Source organism: Ursus americanus, chromosome 36 (genome assembly GCF_024610735.1).
Source record: "Ursus americanus isolate L20-20 chromosome 36, mUrsAme1.1.p, whole genome shotgun sequence".
Taxonomy (NCBI): Eukaryota; Metazoa; Chordata; class Mammalia; order Carnivora; family Ursidae; genus Ursus; species Ursus americanus.
This window is the reverse complement of record NC_142162.1, coordinates 26,817,952-26,838,723: the sequence shown is the minus strand read 5'-3', so window position 1 is coordinate 26,838,723 and position 20,772 is coordinate 26,817,952. Positions and strand designations below refer to the sequence as shown.

The window sequence follows — 20,772 nt, the reverse complement described above, 5'->3', positions numbered from 1 at the left end:
AGTGTTGTGGGAGAGAGTGTTTTTATCTCTGTGAAGCACCCCTGGGCACTTGCCTTCTCAACCAGTTCCTTGGAATCACCCTCTTAGTTTCTCACTCTGATGCTTTGGAGTGTCAGGAGGAATTGATATAAAGGGATTATGGTCTTTCTTTGCCTCCTTGACATATTTACATTGGGAAAGCCCAGAACACTGGGAGGGCTGGAATATCCCCTTTCCCGTATGTTTACGTTCACAACCTGGCCTCTCCTGACATACTATAAAGGGTTTCCTTGCAGGACAAAATCCAGCATTTACTCAGTGGAAGTCCTAACTGCACAGGTGAGTGCTCTTTACAACCTCAGTAGGCTCTGGATTTCTCAGGGCTTCTCAACTCTTTGCCTCTTTGGTGTTCCCTTATCCAGCGTATCTAATGCTGGTTATTCAGTCCTCTGCTCTTCACCCCAAAGTATGTAGATCCCCCTCCCAGAACCCCCACCCCTCTTCCCTCCCCCAAACCAAATGTATCTCCCCACCTTAGGCCCCTCTTCCTCATACTCCGGTGTTCTCATTTTCAGAAATTAGGCTGGCTCCCTGTGAATCTTTTTCTCCTTCTATCCACCCTATGTGCTTTGGCTTCCCTGGGTCCTGGAGCTGCTTCCAGTTATCAAAGATTGAGATAAGTGACAGTGCTGGGAGAAGCAGAGAGCTAGAAGCCAAGGCCCAGCAACTAAGCAATGTGTACAGTCAGAAAAAGCCTAAGCAGCACCACAGCATCTGTAATGAACTTGATTTTATTGTTAGAGTTGGAGGTGGCTCCGTTACAGCAGCTGGGAACTCTAGCAGGGAAGTGTGGGGAGGAGCAGAGCACAGCAGCACGGGGAGGGTGGGAGCTAGGAAGAACAGGCCGGCTTATTTTGGTTTCCACACAGTCATTTGGCAGAGAAGCCGAGCCCTGACGAGCGTCTGGATTTCTCAGTCCGGCAGTAGTCTGGCAGGGCTGCTCATTGGCTTGCTTGGGGAGAGGTCCTCTCCTGGGGTGGTTTTTTTTTCAGCCTGTTTTCATCTTACTCAGTAGAAGTTCAGCTTTAGCTCAGCTTCGTCTCCTTCTTCCCTTCCTCCCTCTCATTTTGCCCAAGTTCTCTGGCATGGCCTCTACCTCCCAGATCCTCTGTCCAAGAGTTTGGGGCTGGAAAGGCAGCCAGTGTTCCCATTTCAGCTGCAGGATGGCATAGTGGAATGTTGGGGGAGTCACACATTGCTGGGGTGTCAAATGTTGGGATGTCAGGCAGTGGCTTATTTTTAACCCATTACACACCAGGCCACAGCAGATGACCACATGCAGAGAAGCCAAGCAGGGGATGAAAAGGGATGAGGATAATTGGAATGGGTGGGTGAAAACTTCAAAAGGTCGGGGAGCTTGGAAGGATTCTGGGATTGAGGCTGGGCTCTCCTTGCCCCTTTGTGCTGCCCAGTAGGCCTGGTCCGGGCATAGCTCTGGGATGTGAATGGTATGAAGCAGGGGCTGGGAGGATAAGCAACTTTCTTCTCTTACCAGTCTATTGGTCAAAAGAGCTTCAAGTTTTGGATTGAGACATTCAGATATGGAGGGAAGCAGTGGGACAGTGTAGCAGCGGTGTACCCCTAGACCCCTGTTGGAACCCAGACCCTGGTGAGTAAGGGAATGGGAGATGGAGGAAAGGGCGCAGCTCTGGGCACCTCACTGACAGAATCCTGCCCCCAGGTCACATAAATTACTACAGGAGAGCCTTCCTTAGGATGCTAAATAAATAGAGATAAAGAGATCCCTGGGTTTGGGGATATGATCTCGCTCCATGAGGGAGGAGGTTGCTGAGACCCATCCTTCCTCCCCACCCAATACAAACACTTGGTAGTGTTAGGAGAAAGGGTCCCTCCAGGGTTCTCAGGCATCAGATGATCTCCTATTCTAATTTTTACCCTCCTATCCTCTCCCTGTTGCCTTTGGTTTTGAAACTCCTCTCGGGTATGGATGAGGGGGAGGGACAACCCCTCCATTTAGCCCAGCCCAAGCTTCTACAATAAGACATCCTGTCCCCTGTCTCCCCCACCCCAGCTCCCATGTCCCTCAACCCCAAAGGACTCAGCAATAGCCATTCTCTAAGGGAGCTGGGGGAGCAGATCCTTGGGGAAAGGAGAGTGGTTCTTTCAGAACTCTATCTTGCAGGCTGGGAAGGACTCATCCTGCATGACCACGGTGCTGCTGCTAGCCAGGACCAGGACATTCAGTTGTTGCTGCTGCTCGTGAGTCTGCTGGTACCACTCACGAGTCACCTCTGTGTCATGAGTAGGGATCAGAGTCACCTAGGAGGGAGACAAGAAATGCCTGACGTGACAATGTGAAGGGAAGTAAGGTGGATGGGGCATCATGCCTGATGGTCTAGGAAGTAGTCCCACTGCCCACAGAAAGGCCTCAGTCCTTTTATGAATAGAGACTGTGTTCCACTATTGCTTCTGAGTAAGCTTCGACCAGACCTCCTCCTTGGCATCCCTTGCCACTCACCTGAAGATTCTCCCCCCACTGGGCCTTGCCTTCCAGCAATGCATCCAGCACAGCCCGGCTCGGCTCGCCATTGACAGGGTCATTCCCACTGACCACATAGTAGGATGCACGCACTCGACGGAAGAAGTCAAGGTCAGCAGTCTTGCCACTGCAATGATTCGGGATATAGGCGAGATCCACGTATACAGGGGGGCCAGAGCCGCCCTTGGAACCCAAGGCCGCTGTAGAGACAAGCCAGGACTCATTGGAGAGGTAAAGTAGAACACTTTCAGCAATCTTCTTCCTCCCACAATCCTTCCTACTCCTGGAATCTTTGACCAGTCACACCCAACCCCAACCCACCATCTCTCTCACTTTTCATGTTATACTTACATTGTCCTGTTTTGAGTCCATTGACTAGGCCTTTGGACATGGGGCTGTGTCCATCCTTTTCCTCTGCTGGGGTGACCTGGCTTGGAGTGCTGCGTGGTCGGGGTGGGACCCGGGATGCTCGATCTGCAGGCCCTTTACCAGGGGTGGGTGAGCGTTTTCCCCGAAGATCCAGACGCCGGGCAGGAGATGCTGGCTTGGCCCTGCCTGGGGCCCTGCGCCCTACTCTCCCCTGTGCCTTCTCCTTCTCCCGTAGCTTTTCTACCCTCCCAGATTCTGAGCTGAGTCCCTCGGGGTCAGCCATGCACACATCAGGGCGAGGAGGGGATGGGCGGGGGTCTGGTTGAGGGACAGGGGGTGGGTCATGGCCAGGCCTGGGATGGTGAGTTCCACTGACCCCCCCAGCTTTGTCCACAGGCAGGAAGTCCCCATCCTCATCTGAGTCGAGGGCTGCCTCAGCGGTGATGGATGGGCACTCCTCAGTTTCTGGTGGAACATCAGAATCCGATTGTGAGGAGCCTGAGTCACTGGCTGATGTTGGGGGTGTCTCATCAGCCACAGGGCATGGGCCGCCTGTGGCCCCTGGGCCCCCCGCCCGGCGCCGCCCCCCTCTCCCTACAAGCCGAGCTTCTTCAGTTGAGAGGTCACCTTCATCTGTGGATTGGGGCAGAGGTGGGTTCAGAAAGGATGGGGAGAGTTCCCCACGGTGGGGCCGGGGCTCAGCAGCACATCCCTGGGGCCCAGCCTCAACATCAGGGGAAACACTTCTGGGTTGGCCTCCAGAAGCCCCTCCAGGGCACAGTGGCTGCTCAGGGGAGAGCAGCGTCTCAGGCCGGGAACTCCTCTCCGCTCCCTCAGGCCAGTTCCCACGTTCCCAGGCAGGGCAGGTCTCAGCTGCTGCTTTCTCAGCCTTGGCCAAGGCAGGGCCTGGGGTGTTGGGGCTGGTTTCTGTTGGGCCATTGGTGGCACAATCCCCAGAGGGACTCTCGGAGGGGCTTGGCTTCTTGGTGGGGGCCCCCGTGCACTCCAGGCGGCAGGGCAGAGTGCTATCATCCATGTCTCCAGGCAAGCTTGGAGCTGGAGCTGGGGCCAAGTCCAGTGAAGCTGGGGGTGCTGGGCTCAGAGGAGTGAGGTCCCAGAGGCTGTGGGCAGCTGGTTCCACTCCTGGGACCAGCTCTCCAGACCCCCGTTCTGCAGCCTCCAGGCCAGGAGGGAAGCGCTCAGCCACACTCGAAATCACAGGTGTGGTGGCCTCAGAGGAGGAACCTTCAGACAGAGCTGGTGAAGCAGGTCGTGGCAGACTGGAGAGGAGAGGGGCCCCAGGAGAGCTGGGTGATGGGAGCTGGGGCAGTGAGGAGTCCAGGCTGGGGGCCTTGGTCACTTCTAGGTACTCATCATGCCGGGCTCTGGTGGGGGGCCCTGGAGCCAGAGCCAGAGCTCGGTCCCCAGAGAAAGCGAGGGAGCCACAGGGTGCCGAGCGGGGTTCAGCAGGAGAAGGCAGTTGTGGGGGAGCTGGCTGCAATGAGGAGAAGCCAAAGGCTGAAGCAGGGAAGTCCAGGCTGGGTCGGGCAGGACCCAGGTGTGAGTCCGAGGGAGGGCTGGTATGTGCCTCGCTTTCAGGCCACAATGTGGGGGGCCCCGCAGAGATGGGGTGAGGGGGACTTGGGGACTGGGCCTCTTTCTCTGGCTGTTCCCGAGCCCCCTTCTCCAGCTCTGAGTCACTAGTGCTGTCATCCCAGTGACCCTGGCCTGATTCCTTGGGGGATGGGGTTCTCCTATCTGGGCTACAGCTCAGGATATTACCATTAAGAGTGGGGCTTGGGCCTTTGCTCAGAGGGATAGGAACACGGGGGGGCACTGCAGGTGGGGTAAGGCTGGGCTCCACACTCGGCCCTGGCTCAGGCTCCTGCCTGGGGGGTAAAGCGGGTCCTGCCAGGGCTGCATAGCTAAAGGTTGGAGTGTCGGATTGGAGACTCTTGGGTGAGACAGGAGATGAAAGCTCCTTCTCTGCAGACGGGTTTCGGCCAGCAGCCTCCTCCTTGGCTGAGATGCGTGGGGGCCAGTCCCCAGCTGCCCCAAGTGGGGGCTCTCTAGTGGGGCATGCAGGGCCAAGCCCAGTAAGCATCATCTGCTCATAGATGTCTGCATACTGAAAACTTCTCTCATCAGGATAGGGTGTGGGCTCTCTCTGCTCGGGCTCCATCTGCTCAGGCTCCTTGGTGGCATGGCTCTCGCTGGCCTCTGGGACCTTTGAGCTTTGAGGGCTGCTGCTAGGAATCCCAGCTCCACCTTCTTCCCTTTCCCCTTCAGCCTTGCGGTAGTCTTTCCCCAAGGGGGAGTATGGCCCACCTTCCAACTCAGCTGCTGCCTCCTGTACTGCGGCCACCACACTGTCATACTCAGTTGTGCCCCAGGAGAAGGGCGCAGGAGTGTGTGGCTCTGGGGCAGGTGTGGGGGGAGCTGGAGCTGGGGAGAGGGGTGCAGGGGGCAGGGGTCTGTCCTTGGGCACCCATGGTGGGATGTCAGCCAGCCACGAGGGGGTGGTGGGTTCGTTCCTCACGGGTGGCATGGGCTCAGGCTCTGGGATAGGGCTTTTTCGTCCTGGGGCTGGAGGAGCCCTCTGTCCAACCATCTCAGGAGGAGAGGCTGGAGGAGAGATGATCTCAAAAGGGGAGCGGGTCAGCTTGTCCTCTTCCTCTGGTGGTAGCCCAACTGGTGACTCAGCAAGCCAGCGTTCGACCTCCAGTCCCTTCTGTGGTGAGGGCTCCTGGAAACCCTTGAAGTCTGAGGCCCAGGGGCTCTGGGGTGTGTGCTCCAGTGGGGGCGCTTCTTGGTCATCGTCTGGCCCTTCATCGAGGAAAGTGCTCTCCCGCTCTTCCGTGTACCGTGGCCGGGCCCCCTGGCCATCCAGCTCATGAGGAAACCACACCTTGCGCTCACAGCTCAGCTCCCTCCAGTATGTGTCCTGTTCCAGGCCCACATCTTCTCTGCCCCTCCAGTACCTGTCCTCCTGCTCAGGAGATGTGTCCTCCCATGTCTGGGCAGGTTCTTTCTGTTCTCCAACTTGCTCCCCTCTGGATGGAGATGTTTCTTGCCACTTCTGGACCACATCCTGCTCCTTCCAGTACTTCTCTCCCTGATCCTGGGCCTTGTCCTCCTGCACAGGGCTCTCTTCCAGACCCAGAGCTTTGGTCTTCTCTAGCAGAGCTTCTTCCTTCTGTTGCACAGCCTCAACTTTTTCTGGAGATTTTTCCTCTAGGACCTTCTCCTTTGGTTTCATGGTTTTCTCCTCCTGCACTGGGCTCTCCTGCTCCTGAGTTTTGTCCTTGTCTTCCAGAGTCTTATCTTTCTCTTCAACAGCCTTATTGTTTTCTTCCAAGGCTTCAGCCTTCTGTCCCAAGGCCCAATATTTTTGTTCAAAGGCCTCATCCTTCTTTTCCAAGGCCTTGTCCTCCTGTTCTTGGGCCTGGCCTTTTTGTTCCAAGTCTATGTCTTTTTCTTCTAAGGTCTTATCCTTCTGTCCATGAGCCTTGTCCTTCTGTTCAGGGGCTTCGTCTGTCTGTCCTAAGGCCCTGACCTTCGGTTCAGGAGCCTTGTCCTCTGGAGCCTCGTCTTTATGTTCAGCATCTCTGACTTTTTGTTCTAAGGTTTCATCTTTTTCTTCTAGGATCTTGTCCTCTTGTTCCAGAACCTTGTCTTTTTGTTCTAAGTCTTTGTCTTTTGGTTTCAGGGCCTCCTCCTGGTGTCCCAGGATGGTGACCCTTTGTTCTAAGTCTCTGTCTTTTTGTTCTAAAGCCTTATCTTGCTGTTCTACAGCCTTGCTGTTTTCTTCTAGAGCCTTATCTTTCTGACCAATGGCTGTATCCTTTTGCTGTACAACAATATCCTTCTGGTCCAGAGTTTTGTCCTGCTGTAGGACTTCATCTTTTGGTTCAGGCCCCTTGTCCGTCTGCTCTGGGGTTCTGTCTTTCAACTCTGGAACTTTGCCTTCCCACTCCATGGCAATGCCCTCCATGGCAGGGCTTGGCAAAGACTCAGGACTCTTGGTGAGGGAGCTATCAGGTGTCAGAATGTGTTCACCAGGACTTGTGATCACACCAGGTGAGTGCTTCCCATCTCCCAACAATGTAGAATGAAAGAGGGGGCTGGCAGGTAATTTTCCATCAGGGCTTTCATCTGTGATGTCTGTCAGAGCAGGGTATGCAGTGGTCCCATCTGTGGGAGGTGACACTGTGGCTGCATGGGGTTCTGGAATAGATGCAGGCACTAGGTGGTGAGGGGTGTCCTCAGCCTGCATCAGAGGCCCCTTTTCTTCCTTTCCAAGGCTTAGTTCCCCAAACTGGAGGGTGCCAAGGTTTTCTGGAGAGAGCTGCTTAGAAGAGACATCCAGAGAGGTCTCCTTGCTGGGACTCTCTTCTGAAAGAGAAAGTGACCGGGTGTCTTCTGGAGACACTTCTGGCCAAAGGTCTTTGTGTAGCTGCTGCTCTGTCAGGCCACAGGGAGACCTCAGGGTGGCTTCTTGGTTGGCTGTGTCTGGGGAGACCACACTGAGTACAGATACAGACTCTGCATCTTCAGGGGAGAGGCTTTGGTCAGGAAGTTGGAGCACCTCATCTTTCTGAGTTTCACCAGGTTCTTGGAGTGACGTTCTCAAATCTCTGGGAAGGGCTTCTGTTCCCAGAATTGGACCTGTGGGCTCTCTTGCCTCCACAGTCTCAAAGACTATTGCTTTGTCCTGTTCTGGCAACAGCTGGATGGTGCAGCCTGTATGTTCCCCAGCGATGCTGACAGGTGCTTCTGGGGTATGGGGGCTCCTGGGAGGAGGCACCTTTCCCTCCTCCTCTAGTGTAACCTCTTCAGGCTCTGGCTTAACTATCTGCTGTGTAGCATCTTCCTTGCCCACACCTGGTGTATGCCCAGTTTCTCCCCAGGAGCCTTCTTCCTGAAAGTCTTGGGGCTCAGACTTTTCTTCCACTGGGGACTGATGAAAGGGTGTGTGGGTGGCACTGGGTGGGCCAGATGGTGGAGGAGAGGCCATCTTCACCGTGCTATCATCTGGGCTGAGGCAGCGCTCCTCCACTTCTCCAAGGACCGCTTCCCCTGGATGTAGGGTATGCCCAGGGCCACCAAACATTGGAGCTCCAAATTGACTAGGAAGTTTCTCAGACATCTCTACATTTGTGGTCTCCTCCTCTTCCTCTTCCACAGCTTTCTCTCCAGGCAAGCCTCTCCCTACAATCTCTCCTTTCTTCTCTGACTCCCCAGTCACAGAGAAATCCTCACAGGGTGGTGATTTGAAGCCCTTATCTTCTTCCAGTGAGGAGGTGGGTGAGATGGTTCCAGCTGATGGCACATAGTCCAAGCCCTGGGTGGCTTCAGTGCGGGAGGAGGGGATGCTTGTGACTGTGTCAAGCAGCAAGGAGCTCTTGCCTGTCTCTTCTGTCTGGGGAGCTGTGAGTGAAGCCACAGACTGATCCTCAGCCACGGATGTGGCAAAGGAAGAAAGCTTGTCGCACTCAGTGATTGAGGTGGCCGAGGACACGTGCTCCTCTTCAGCCAAAGGGGCAGCCACTATGTTTGGGGGGTAGGTGAGTTCAGTCTCTGGCGCTCCATAGCCTTTGCTGGAGGCAGCAGGAACAGCACTGTCTGTAGGCTGGCTAGCCTCAAAGGGGCTGGGACCTTCAGGCCCAGGGAGGTCATATGTACTTGTAGGAAATCTAGGTGGAGCTGGGCGTTCCTCCGGCTCGTCATGAATCTCCTCATCTGAGATGGTCTGCTCTGTCTCTGAGTAGCCAGGGATTGTTTCGTCCTGGATGTAAGAGACATGCTCAGTGGCTCCAGCAGGTGTGGCGAGGCTGCTTAGGAATGATGAGGTCTCCTTCTCAGGAGCCTTCCCCTGGAGTCCTACTTCCCGGCCTCCGAGGGCCTCCCTGCCCCTTGGAGTTGCCTTCAAGGCTTCCTGCATATGTTTTTGGTAAAAACCCTCAGCCTTTGTCTCTTCTTCTTCTTCCTCATCTGAAGGGTGCAACTCCTCCATTTCTTCTAACTCGGCCTTCTCTATCACATCCTCCTTTACCTCAGGTTCACTTTCCTCTCTGGCTTCTGTTCTATCAGGGAGCCTCTCTGCTTCCTTCTGCTTCTTTTCCTCCCAGGTGTCTTTCTCTTCCTCTGTTTCAGCCCCTGAGTCTGGGCCTCTATCCTTACCACCTTGTTCTTCAGGGATATCTGAGACAACCTCTTTCTCCTTCATCATAGGCTCTTCTTGTTCCAGCCCTGGGACAGAGGGTGGTATCCCCTGGCCATTTGTGCTCGGTGGTCCCTCCTCTGTAGTGTCTGGAGGGAGTGGTTTCTCTCCTAGTCCTATGTCTCTTTGTTCAGCCAGCAACCCCCTCTCCTCACGCTTCATCTCCTCAAAGTCCTGTGTAAGGTCCTCTGGTGAAGACAGAGCTAGCTCCCTGTGCCCACTAACTATTGGGGATGGTACAGCCCCCTTCTGGGCTGGGGGTGTCCGGGGCTCAGAAGAAAGCTCCTTCTCAGCACGAGCAGCCCGACTCTTGTCCATTTTGACCCTGCCAGGGGCCTTGGCTTTGTAGAGGGTCTTACGTACCTCAGGGGTAAAGGGCTTCAGGTCTGGCTTGGAAATTTTCTTGACCTCAGGTTTGGTATCTTTCCTCTTCTCCTCCTTCTTGGCATCCTTCTTCTCCTCCTTCCTTCCTTCATCCTTCTTGAGTTCCTTTCTCTCTTTCTTGATCTCTTTTTTCTCTTTGTCTTTTTTCTCTTCCAGCTTTGATATCTTTTCTTTCAGGTGCTTCTTCCCCACCTTGTCTTTGATCAGCTTTCGCTTCTCTGCCTTCAGAGCCTCACTTGACTCTGTCCTCACCCTCTCAGGCTTGGTAGGCTTCTCTGGGGGCTTCTCAGATGACTCTTTTACTTTTTTCTCTGTTTTGGCTAACTCCTTAGCCAGTTCTGAGCGGGCTTCCTTGGCTCCCTCTTCGGCCACCTCCTCCCGTTTGGCCAGCTTGCTCACAGCTGTCTTGGCAGGGGCCTTGAGGCTCTCCTTGCTGTCAGCCCGTTGTTTGATTTTGCTGGGTTTGAGGTTGGCAGGCACAGCGCCAGAGGCCAAGTCCTTCTGTGTAGCCACAGGGTACCGTAGGAAGTCCAGGTGCCGAAGCTTTTCCAGGCCCTCCAAGATCTTGTTCTGGGGAGCATTCCCTGGAAAAAGCACACGTACAATCTTCTCCGTGGGGTTGGCTGGTAGCCAGACCACCAGAGCAGTGATAGAGGTCAGGTAGGGCACCGAGATCTCAGCCTCCTTCCCATTAGCCAGCACGATGCCTGTCTTAGCTTTACTATTGCCTGCCCACTTTTGCATGAGGAACTGCATCTCCTTGCTGTCCTTGACAGGGTTGAGGACATACATGTCCAGCCGGCCCACACCCATCTTGTGGAAGAGGGTCAGCGGCTCAATGGTGTTGCTGACCACTCGGTACAGAGGTTCGGCCTGGATGCCCAGGCGGTTTAGGTGTTGCAGAGTGAGGCAGGCCTCCTCAATGCTGCGCTTGGCTTTCCGGGATGCATCAGGCAGCCGCAGTTTATCTGGTACGTTGAAAAAGACAACTCCAAGCTCAGGGGAGATGAGGTTCTTCACCCAGTCGCTGTAGCTGCTCGAGCCCTGGGACTGCTCCTCCTCCAGTTCTGCCACTTTGCGCTGCAGGAGTCCATTGATGCCTGGCAGGTTGTCTGCGCCGATGTGTGTGAGCAGCACGGAGTCAATGCGGTCCAGGTGCCGCACCAGCTTCCAGAAGCAGGACTTGCGATCGGAACCACCATCCACCAAGATGTTGAAACCGTTGACGGCAAAGAGGGCAGAGTCTCCGCGTCCACCAGGGAAGATGTAGCAGCAAGGCTTGGAGAGCTTGAGGAAGCCCCCTGAGGTGGGGGGCTCTAGCAAGTCAAAGGGAGATGGCACATCCACAGTCTCAGAGACATACTCGGAGAACTCAGCCACACCATCCATGGTGGGCAGCGTGGGCTCAGGGTTTAGTCGGAGGTGCAGGGTCTCTTGGGAACTGGATAGTCCCAGGTGGCTCCAATCACCCTCCCCTAAGCAGGAAACAGTGAGGAAGGCCTGGATCCCAGGGTCTCTATTGCTGAGCAATTGGGCAATCTAGAAGAATGGGAGATGAAAGGCTGATCAGGTCAGGTAGAGACCTGGGGTTGCTTTAACCCGACTTAGATTCAATCTGCTAGTCTCTACCACTTTGCGAGGGGATTTCCTCCTACCTTTCGGCCAGAGTTCCCTCTGGTCAAGCAATGTGAGATTTTCCCATCCTTGGATCCCTCCCCACAGCTCTAGTCCTACCCCACATTCTGTTTCTCCCAGATATGCAGACGTGGAACTTACCTCTGGGTTGTGAAGGACCTGGGCAAAGTTTTGATAAGAGTAGGTACCACTCTGTAGGATGAGGTCTCCCCCAGGCTCTAAACTTTGCCCACTCAAGATCAGTAGTTTGTGAGCTGATGGACTGCTAAGGAGATGGTGAACCTAGAAGGGAAAGACAGCAGGGGTCACGGATGTAGGAAACCCAGGGAAGGCCACTGGATGTTCCTGGTTCCCCTCAGTACCGCAAGGACACGTTCCCCACTGCCCACATTTCCAGTGTGGGGCTGGGGATCATAAGGCGGCTTAGATGGTTCAAAGCCAAGTCCAGGAATTCTTGGCCTTACAGCAGTATTTCTGGCAGAGGTGGGTTATAGCACTTCCAAGCAAGCCCTCGTGGCAAGGCTCAGACCCTAGTCTTACCTCAGAGCTGATGCTGTTGGCACTGGGGTTTACCAGGATGATGGTCTCTAGGATCTCACTCTGGTGGGAGAGGGTCCTCTGGCCTGAGGGAGGGAGAGATGCAGGATTTTGTATTGAAGAGAGTGAGTATAGACTAAAAGGGAGAGGCATTGTGTGGGGCAGAAGAGAAAAGAATATACTCTCAGGAAATGGGGCCGAGGGGAAAGTGGAGCCTAGCTATCCTTAGATCCTTCCACTTTGGATACTGCTGAGTAAGGTCTAGGAACGGGCTCCTCCAGCCCTGCCCTTTCAGGGTTTCCTCCTCCCCTCTCCCAATCTGCCACACCCTCTGGCTGCTCAGTCTGGTACCCCACCCCCTCCGCCTGGAACTTCTGCCTCAGGCCGCCTATTGACAAGAAGCTTTTGTCCCTCTCGAGCACTAAGCTCCTGGTGCTGCCTGGGGATGGGGGGCTCAGCTGGAGGGAGGGCTCCCAGGATCACGATCCTCACTCAGCTCTCTCCTAACTAGCCTGCCTCTGTCCTGGGCTTTCATGCCACCAGAATCCCTGGAAATAAGGACGGAGACACTTATTCGCCGCAGTGTCTACGGACTCCACATCCTCCTTTCCATCTCCTATCCAAGGCCAGAATTCCCATTCCAAAAGACTGTTTCTATGTCTCTAAACCTTTGGGGTTGTACAATTCAAAGAGGAGAAATAGGACTGTAATTTCTCATTCTGTTCTCTACTTCCTCGGAGACCAAGGCTGCGCTTACAAACATGGACACAATCATACTGTTTCCACCACAACTCCCTCTCCCACCTTACCTCCACAACCCCAGGCACAAGAGAGGCCTGGTTCACTGCCCCACAACTCATCCCTTGTGAACAGTTTCATCTCTCATCCTTGCCCCTCTCCTACGGAGATGGAGATGGCAGGCCACAAACGGGAGTCAGGGGTCCACAAACAAGAAACAAACAAGGACGGAGAGATTCAAAGTGTTTCCCAGGCCATGGAGAAAGACAAGACAGCCTCAAATCCCCCATCTACGTCCCTTCTCCAGACTTACAGGAAACACCAAGTAGTGCAGCTTTTTGGCGGGTTCAAAGATAAGGAAGGAGGATGCTGCCATCCCCTGCTCCTGCCCTTCCTAACTGCTGCATGCAGTGGGGTTACCTTGCAGACTTGAACACATGGCCTGCGAGTGGGCTGTCTGGGAGATATTGGTGGGAGAGCTCATAATCTGTCCCTTAGATTACTCGACTCAGCTCTCTCCTCTTTCTGGGGTTTGGATGAGAGAAGCCTGGGGCCAGGGCCTTTGTTAAGAGGAAGAGCCCTAGTGCCAGGATCAGGCAGATCTGGCAGCCCGGGGCTGCACTTGCAGCTGCAGGGGAAATGAGCTGTGGATGGTGTCAGAAGAACAAACCTCATGGATGGTGGGTGGGGCCCAAAAGGAGTTCAAGGGTTCTCTTCTATTAACTTGGGAACTGAGGGAAGCTTTGAGGTCAGTTCAGAGGATGAGAACCACCTTAAAGACAGGCTGGGGCACGGTTTGGGCAGGTGAGGGGTATCAATGTTCAGGGAAGGGCCAGGCTAGCCATAGGCTGGTCACAGGCATAGGCATTTCCTACCCTCCCCACAACATATACGCACAGGGGCACACATTCAAGCTAGGAGGGTCTGAGGAGAAATCTTTGTGGTACAGACTGATTTGTTTTCTAGCTACCACTCTTCCTCCCCTCAGTGGACCATTCCTCACAGTCCTCTGTGTATAACCACTAGACTTCTCTGATCCCCCTTCCTGTCTTGGCGAAAGACCCTATTCCTCGCCTGTGTGCTCTCCAATTCTGACTGGCAACTACGTGGTCTATATCGTGCACCCCTCCTTTTGAGGCCTGGGAGAAAGCCCTGTTTCTCTCTTCTGCTCCCCAGCAATCCCACTGAAGGGAATAGACTTGTTTTTCCTTTTCCTTTGGAAAGGACTTCTTATGAGGCAAGGGCACTTCCCCTTGGCCAGTGATGGGGTAGAGGTGGGCTGGGGTGCTGAAGCTGAGCAGGCAGGAGGGCAGGTGTCTCTGCAGTGAGGCAGAGGGGAGGGGGGGCCGCTTGGGCAGCTGCAGTATGCCGCAGTGTGTGAGTGTCTGTGAGTGTGCGCGCTGAGCTCAGACTCCAGCTCCGCCCCCACCCCCCACCCCAGCATGACAAGTCATTTTCTTGGCTGCCTCTGCATGGGGGGTGAGGAGGGGGGACGCAGAGAGGGAGAAGAAACTGGCGCCTCTGTTCCAGAGCCCCCATCTTGGGAAGAGAAGCGGAGATGGGGTGGGGGTGGGGCTGAGATTTGGAACCTGTGGGGTTGACAGGACTGGGAATGCAGGGCAGCTGCTGGGGAGGGAGTGCTCTCAATCTCCAGAGGGAGCCAGAAGTGGGGGCTTAGAGTCCTGGTCTCAAGCTGGTCGCAGGGAATGGGGAGCGAGGAGCCCACTGCAAATAGGTTGATCTGCGAAGAGGCGCATGCCACGTCTTAATGACCCTTTCCTCCCCTTTTTTTTCGCCACAGTGTCACCCACCTTCCCTTACTTGGCAAAAACTCGCTACTCTGCTCACCCCCAGCATAGCAGCAGCTGAGCAATCCAGCAGCTGACACCAGAGACCCTCCCATGAGGCGCATTCCCATAACATCCGCCTTTCCTTCAGATTCTTCTGCCTCTGCCCAAAGACATAGCCTTCAAACTCCTCCAGCACGGCGGGCTGCCAGGCAGAGCCAGTGACACCACCCTCTGCTGCTGCTCCTGGGCTGAGTCTCCCAACCCAGCCCAGCCTGGGAGGTGGACTGTCACAGTCCCGGGCCCCACTGGCCTCCACCTGGTCCTGGGTCCAGGCCGACCCCACAGTAATGTTCATCTTCTCTCTGTTCCCCCACCTTGCCCATCCTGCTGGGCTAATTGCAAACACACCGGATTAGGTATCAACTCCTTTCCCGTTAGTCCTACCACAGCATTCCCCCCCCCCATGCAAAGCCCTTTGGTTAGGTTCTTACCCTGGGGTGTGGGCGGGAGCCCCTCATGGAGGCAGCAGCTCCGGCCTCAGCCGGCAGCTTCAGGGAAGAGTCTGCCGCACTTGGGGTGGGAGTGGGGGGGTGCGCTTGATGGGGAGGGCGGCGCCTGGGCGGGGAAGAGGGGCTGGTCCATGACGAGGCACTGGAGACTTAACTGTTTCTTTGCCTTCGTTGTGTCAGTGCTCTGGGGCTTCTGTTTGGCTCTGGAGCAGAGGAGTTGTCTAGCAGCTAAAAGAGCCCCGGTGGTCTCCAATAGCCCACAGGGCCCTCTCCCCCGATGCTGTTTAGTCAAGAAATACTCTTTTAGCATCAGCCAAAAGCCCTGTGCTATGGCACACTGCAGGGATACAGGAGGTATGGGCTGCCTGGGCCCTCCCCCTTTCCTCAGGAACCATCTGCCGCCTCTCCCTTCAGACCCAGGGAATGACCTTCAATTCCTGGAGGAGCAGGAGACAAAGGGGCTGGGGACCCGCAAGAATGGAAGAGTGAGGGGACTGCTTGAGATGAAGACTGGGGATGGGGTTGTGCTGAGCCCTGTGAGCTTCTGAGCCACAGCTGCAGAAACCAGGGGAGGATAGAAGTAAGTCTCATTTTAGATCACAGGGTAGGTTGAAATTCCGGAGTGGACACTTGGCCCCTAGCTCATCCAGGGTGGGGCACAGGGACCCTGGGAGCTGCACGTCGTTCTATGCCAATGTAATACTGCACAGTAACCACTGATACTTGGAATTCCTGGGTCATTAAATCTGAAGAGGCTGGGTGCTTTCTGCTTTTCAGTGAAAGAGTTAACAGGGACCAAGGAGGATCACCAGGGCCCCAGGCCCAAGCAAGATTTTCTTAGTAGAGGCCAGTTATTAAGTGCAACGTAAAGTACTCTTTGGATTAAAAAAAATCTTATGACTTTATAGGGTCTTGGGTCCCTGTGCTCTCCTTGTCTCTGTACTTTTCTATTTCTCTCTGATGTCTCTTTCTTGTACTATCTTAATCCTTCCAATGTTGGCCCTGTTTCCCTTAGTCTCTACCTCTGTCTCAGGACTCAAAAGATTCAAAGGGAAGATCTTGAGGGCTCTAGCACACAGTTCCAACCCGGTGATGCACATGCTCCCACAGAGTCCTTCCTTGCCCTCTTCCCTTCCACCAACCCTCCCCAGTCCTGGCCAACCCCTGATGCCTTCCACACATTGACATCCACCCACTCAAACCCCAGCACCAGCCCCACCCTTGCCCCAGACTGCCAAGAGTTGCTTTTGAAGGTCAGAGAAGCCAAAATAGTCTCTGCTCTCAGCATCCCCCATCCCCCCCTTAACTGTAGCCAGAGGAGAGGAGGAGCTGAGTCACCAGAACTGGGAGGGGGGAGAGAACAGAGGAGGAGGAATCCTTGCTCAGATCCGGAGATGCAAAGCAGCAACATGGCAACAGCCCCATTTGGATTGAGGAGGCCATCTGCAGAGATACACAATCCAAACCAGGCTGAGTTCTGAGCATCACAAAAGGAAAACACCTCCCCTCTGCAACATCATATTTCTTACTTCTTCCCATCTCAAGCCTTCTATCTCCTACCTGCTTTCTAGGGCTCTCTGGAGTGTGCTAAGAGGGAAACTTGAGTAGACATTTGGTTTGAGGACAAAATAACATTTCCCAGCTCAATGCGGAGCTCACCCTTATTCTCAACTGCTGCCCCCAAGGGCCACACCCTGGTCATAGTTCCAACTCACACTGGAGTTTTCCTTCAGCCCTTACCCTCTGAACAGCCACCCACCACAACTGACCCCTCCACCTGCCATGTTTCGAGGCTCTGCTGCAATGAAATGGTGAGATGCCAAAGAGAGAGATGCCTGAGCTCAGGCACAAAATGCGACTAGAAGTCGTGGATTTGAGACCTGACTCTACCATTTTATTAATTGTGCTGTTAAGCCACTTAACCTCTCCGAACGCTTGCTTCCTGAACTATAAAATGAGTATAGGCTTAGTACCATCTTCCAATAATGCAGGGAGGAATGAATGGCATAAAAGATGAAAAAGTGCTTCATTTCTAGAATCCTAAACCTGCAGTACACAAATGCCACTGGAAGTCTGTCTCCTTTTTGTGGAAGATTTATGATCAGGGAAATCGTAAATCAGAATCTCAGATCAGACCAACTCTAGAGTATACCCTTAGCTCCCAGGTAAACACAGAATTGGAGATGCCTGCAGAAAGGGACTTAAAATACTATTCATGTTCGCTGCTTTCCCATTTCAGACAAAGTGCACACCCCCAGTTGTAGGGGCCAATGAGCTACTATATTAATACAGAATGGCTTTCATGTTGGCAGAAGTAACAGCACTACCACCTTCAGAGCACATCAGTGGTAATGGAGAGTCACACAGAAGGCCTACAAACTGGTCCTTCAGTGTGTTCCTTAAAGTCTTAAAATATCAATATGAATTATTAATTATGAAAGTCTGTCCCTTTCCTGTGGGTGAACAATAATAGAAGTATCAGAGTGTTGTTTAAACTCAGTTGTCCATGTCCTAATAGTTTCTGGGTTTGTTTTATAATGCTTGGAAGCTCTAGATTATCTGCAGGATTTAGAAAGGAAGGCTCCAAGTCACCACTGGAGACTTTCTGGCAAAATTCACCTTGTAAAGCCTTTACCAGATTTGACCGCTAGAAGGAGCTGGGCCACTGACGCTCCATCAGTGGATCCTTCTTTTTCTGTGTTTGAGACAGGAGTAGATAGTGGATAGGAATGATTGCACTTGCCCTGACACTGTAGGATACATATTTGTCCCCTTTCTTGACTTTTGGTCCCAGGGTTGAGGAGAGGTGAGAAGGATGGTGGCCTCGCCTGTGGGGTGGGCAGAAAGGATTAAGTCATAATGTACTAGCATATACCCTTAAGCCCACCCCAGCAGCATGGTTCCCCTTGCCTCTCTTCAGAATGGGAGGCTGAAGGGCGGGGCAGTGTCTGCAGCTGCTCTGGGCTGACTGTTGTTTGTGGGGACAGCTGAAAGAGGAGCCAGCAGGGGTGGGGCTGTGGCTGTCTTGAGCCATGTGGGTTTTTCCAGGAAATTCTCCACTGTTCTCCAGGGACACAGATAGGCCACCATGAAAATGTCCAAACCTAAAAAAATTCAGTATGCTAAAGTGAGCCCTGATTTTGGGAGTATTGCCCTCTGCTCCTGGCAGACACCATGGCAAAACGCTTTGATTAAAAAAGGTCAAGTAGGTGTTTATATATTAGCGCTTATTTCTGAGAAATGCCTGAGGGTAACTACACATCTCTCGTAAGTATCTTCCCAAGGATCCCCAAATGTTAATCTGAAGAATGGCTGAGCGTTTGGTTTAAATTCTGTTCATTCTTACACCATTCCAGAAAGCAGCCTACTCTTAAGTTTCTGTGACCCAGAGGACAAAGTTAGAGGATTCAGTGTGAATTGTTAACATCAGCAGATACCCCCAAACTTTAATTCAGTCATTCATTTCACCTGCTGCCAACACCTTATCCAGCTTGCACCAGAGATCCTAGGCAAAACTGTCGATTTTCAATCATCAGTGCTAATGGAGGAAGCCATGACGTGCATAATTCTAAACAGAAGGCAGTCTCAAAACAGTGAGTGGTTAGCTTCACAGGAAGCCAGTCACTTCAAGGAGATGCCAGCTTCACATTTTTTTAAATGCTGCACATATTCCTAGGGTAATGAACATTAGTCATATTAACCCTCTCATAGCCTCTCTCTAGGAGCATCTCTAGAGGAGTCAGTGATCAGGGAAATGACTAAAGATGGGGCAGTTAGGAGGAGTATGAAGAGAAGGGGAGGTGATTATCCACACTACACTGGATAATCGAGAACTATTTGTATAAGATATAATTTCAGTCACTTGGTGGTGGTGACTGTTGAGTTGGCTGGATTTTATATTCCATAAAGGCACTGGCACATGGATTGGCGTGTCAGCATTTACTGATATCATGACCAGAGGCCCACCACTTTCATAATGGGATATAGGGCTTCCTGCAGTCTCCCCACAGATACTGACATGGAATGATAGCTTCTAAAATATTTTCTTAAATCCCTAACCCATTTTTCCCACCCAGCAGAATGGGAAACTGAATCCTGTGAACTTTGATCTCAGAGCCAAGTCTCAGAGTGTGACTAGCTCTTGTGGCAGCAAATCCAGGAGACCCTGCTTCCTTCTACCCTAGATTTGATGGTGCTCATCAGCCTTTGGTACCGGGATTCTGCTCTGCTCTCGAGATCTGTTGGCTGAACCAAAGGAGGAACCAGAAATACTGAAACCGTAGGCCATGCAGACTGAGGAAAAGGTGCTAAGCAAGGATCTGGGAAGGTGACTGAAGGACTCACAGGCTAGGATATACAGAAAGGGGAACACAAAAAGAGAGAGTGGATTTTTGCATGGGAGATGACTAATCACTCAATAGAAGTATCTCATTCCCTTAGTGCATGTCAATAGCTGTCCATAAACCACCCTCTTCTCAGGTAGAAATTCTGTTCTCTAGGTTCCCTCCACCATCATACCATCTGTCTGCAAAGGGTACTGGGTAGACAAGGGTAGCTTTGGAGCTTTGCAACTTTCCCCTCAAGAGTCCCTCCCTTCTGCTCAACCCAAACCTCCCACAAAGCCAGCTCTGCCAGAGAGACTGGACCTCCGCTCTTCTGTAACCAACCCTCACCCAAAGAACGGAGACAAACGATACTAGTCCTAACCTTTGACCTCTGAGGAGAAGTGAGCTAGGTGCCGGGTAATGAAGAGTCTCAGTTGTTGGTTCAAGTCAAAGGACGATAAGTCAATGTTCCAGGAGAGAATCCCTGTGAGAGAAAAAAAAAAGAAAGAGGGCTCTAGATAAGGTCAGTGGAGGTGGACTTAGGAGAGTACTTCCAAAGCTCAAAGAAGGGGTAAGGACAGGGAGAGGATAAGGACTGCCATGATCAGCCTCACTGAGGTCTTTAAGAAAGGTGGCTGGTGCCTATGTCTATTTCCCATCATGTGCCTTCGCTGAGCTTTGCCTCAGCCAGAGAAAGAAGGGCAGAATCAAGGCTAAACTTGGTCATTAATGAGTTTGTATGTAGTCATTTTCTTGCAGAGTTGCCCAATTGTGACAGAAATGACACTCAAGGCCCGGTTCCCAGATACTGGGGCCTGCCTTTCCTCTACAGCTAAACAGTATTCTAGACTCTCCCTCTTTGCCCCCTCCTTGCCTCTACCCCTCCATGGCTTGCTTCTACCCGCAGATGGCTCCGCAGCACTGCGCCACAGCCTGGCAACTGGAGAGGGAGGTGAGGACTGAGGAGCTTGTGGCCACGAAGGTCACTCTCAGGTTTACCGCTGGCACTGAGAGATTTAAGATTTGTCCACAGCGTGCAGAAAGCACCCTGTTCCTGTTCAGGGACCCTAAAGAAGAAATTAAGGTAGGAACATGGACTCTCCAGGGGATGGTGAGGACTCTCAAGACATTTGACCCGAGACACTGCGAGTGGGAGGGGTGTGACCAGAGTGGCCCCAGGGGCTGTATAGATTTCTCCTACCTCGGGGAGATCGCGGAACGCCATGGGATGTGAGGGAGGGATGGGGAAGCGAGATGTTAGTAGCTAGAGACGATATGGACACACGACATGGAAGATGCAGGTGACCGGGGCTGATGATTCAGATTAACAGGGAGCACAGATCTCAGTCAGTGCAACCTAAAGATGGGGAATGCAGACGTACACATATGGCGGAGAAGCACGGGATGGAGGATGCCCCAAACACGGCCAGGACAGCGGCTCACCTTGTTCAAGGTGGGCCCGCACGGCCCTCAGCTGACTCTCTGTACCGATGTCACCGATCACGATGAGCAAAGAGTGCTTCCGCAGGTCCCAGTGTGCTGCCGCCAGTGCGGCTCCGGCTTCGCACAGCGGCTCCGCGGGGTTCTGAGCCAGCAGAGCGCCGGGGCTTCCGAGCCCCAGCCCGGGACTTGTCTCCATGGCAACGCCGCTAGGCCGCCCGGGCCCAGCCTCGGTCTCCATGGAAACTCCGTCGGAGTGCTAGGCCGGCAGCATCCGCTGCAG

General features: G+C 53.4%; 1 protein-coding gene across 1 annotated transcript; it reads right to left on the bottom strand.

Moving 5' to 3' along the window:
• Positions 1-754: 754 nt before the first annotated feature.
• On the bottom strand, positions 755-20,751 carry MAP1A (microtubule associated protein 1A). Its single transcript, XM_045771962.2, has 7 exons — positions 20,493-20,751; positions 19,432-19,533; positions 11,691-11,773; positions 11,292-11,432; positions 2,891-11,054; positions 2,519-2,739; positions 755-2,319 (listed from the first exon to the last, which is right to left on the bottom strand). The coding sequence occupies exons 1-7, from the start codon at positions 20,728-20,730 to the stop codon at positions 2,164-2,166; spliced, it is 9,105 nt and encodes a 3,034-aa protein (XP_045627918.2). The 5' UTR covers positions 20,731-20,751; the 3' UTR covers positions 755-2,163.
• Positions 20,752-20,772: the final 21 nt, after the last annotated feature.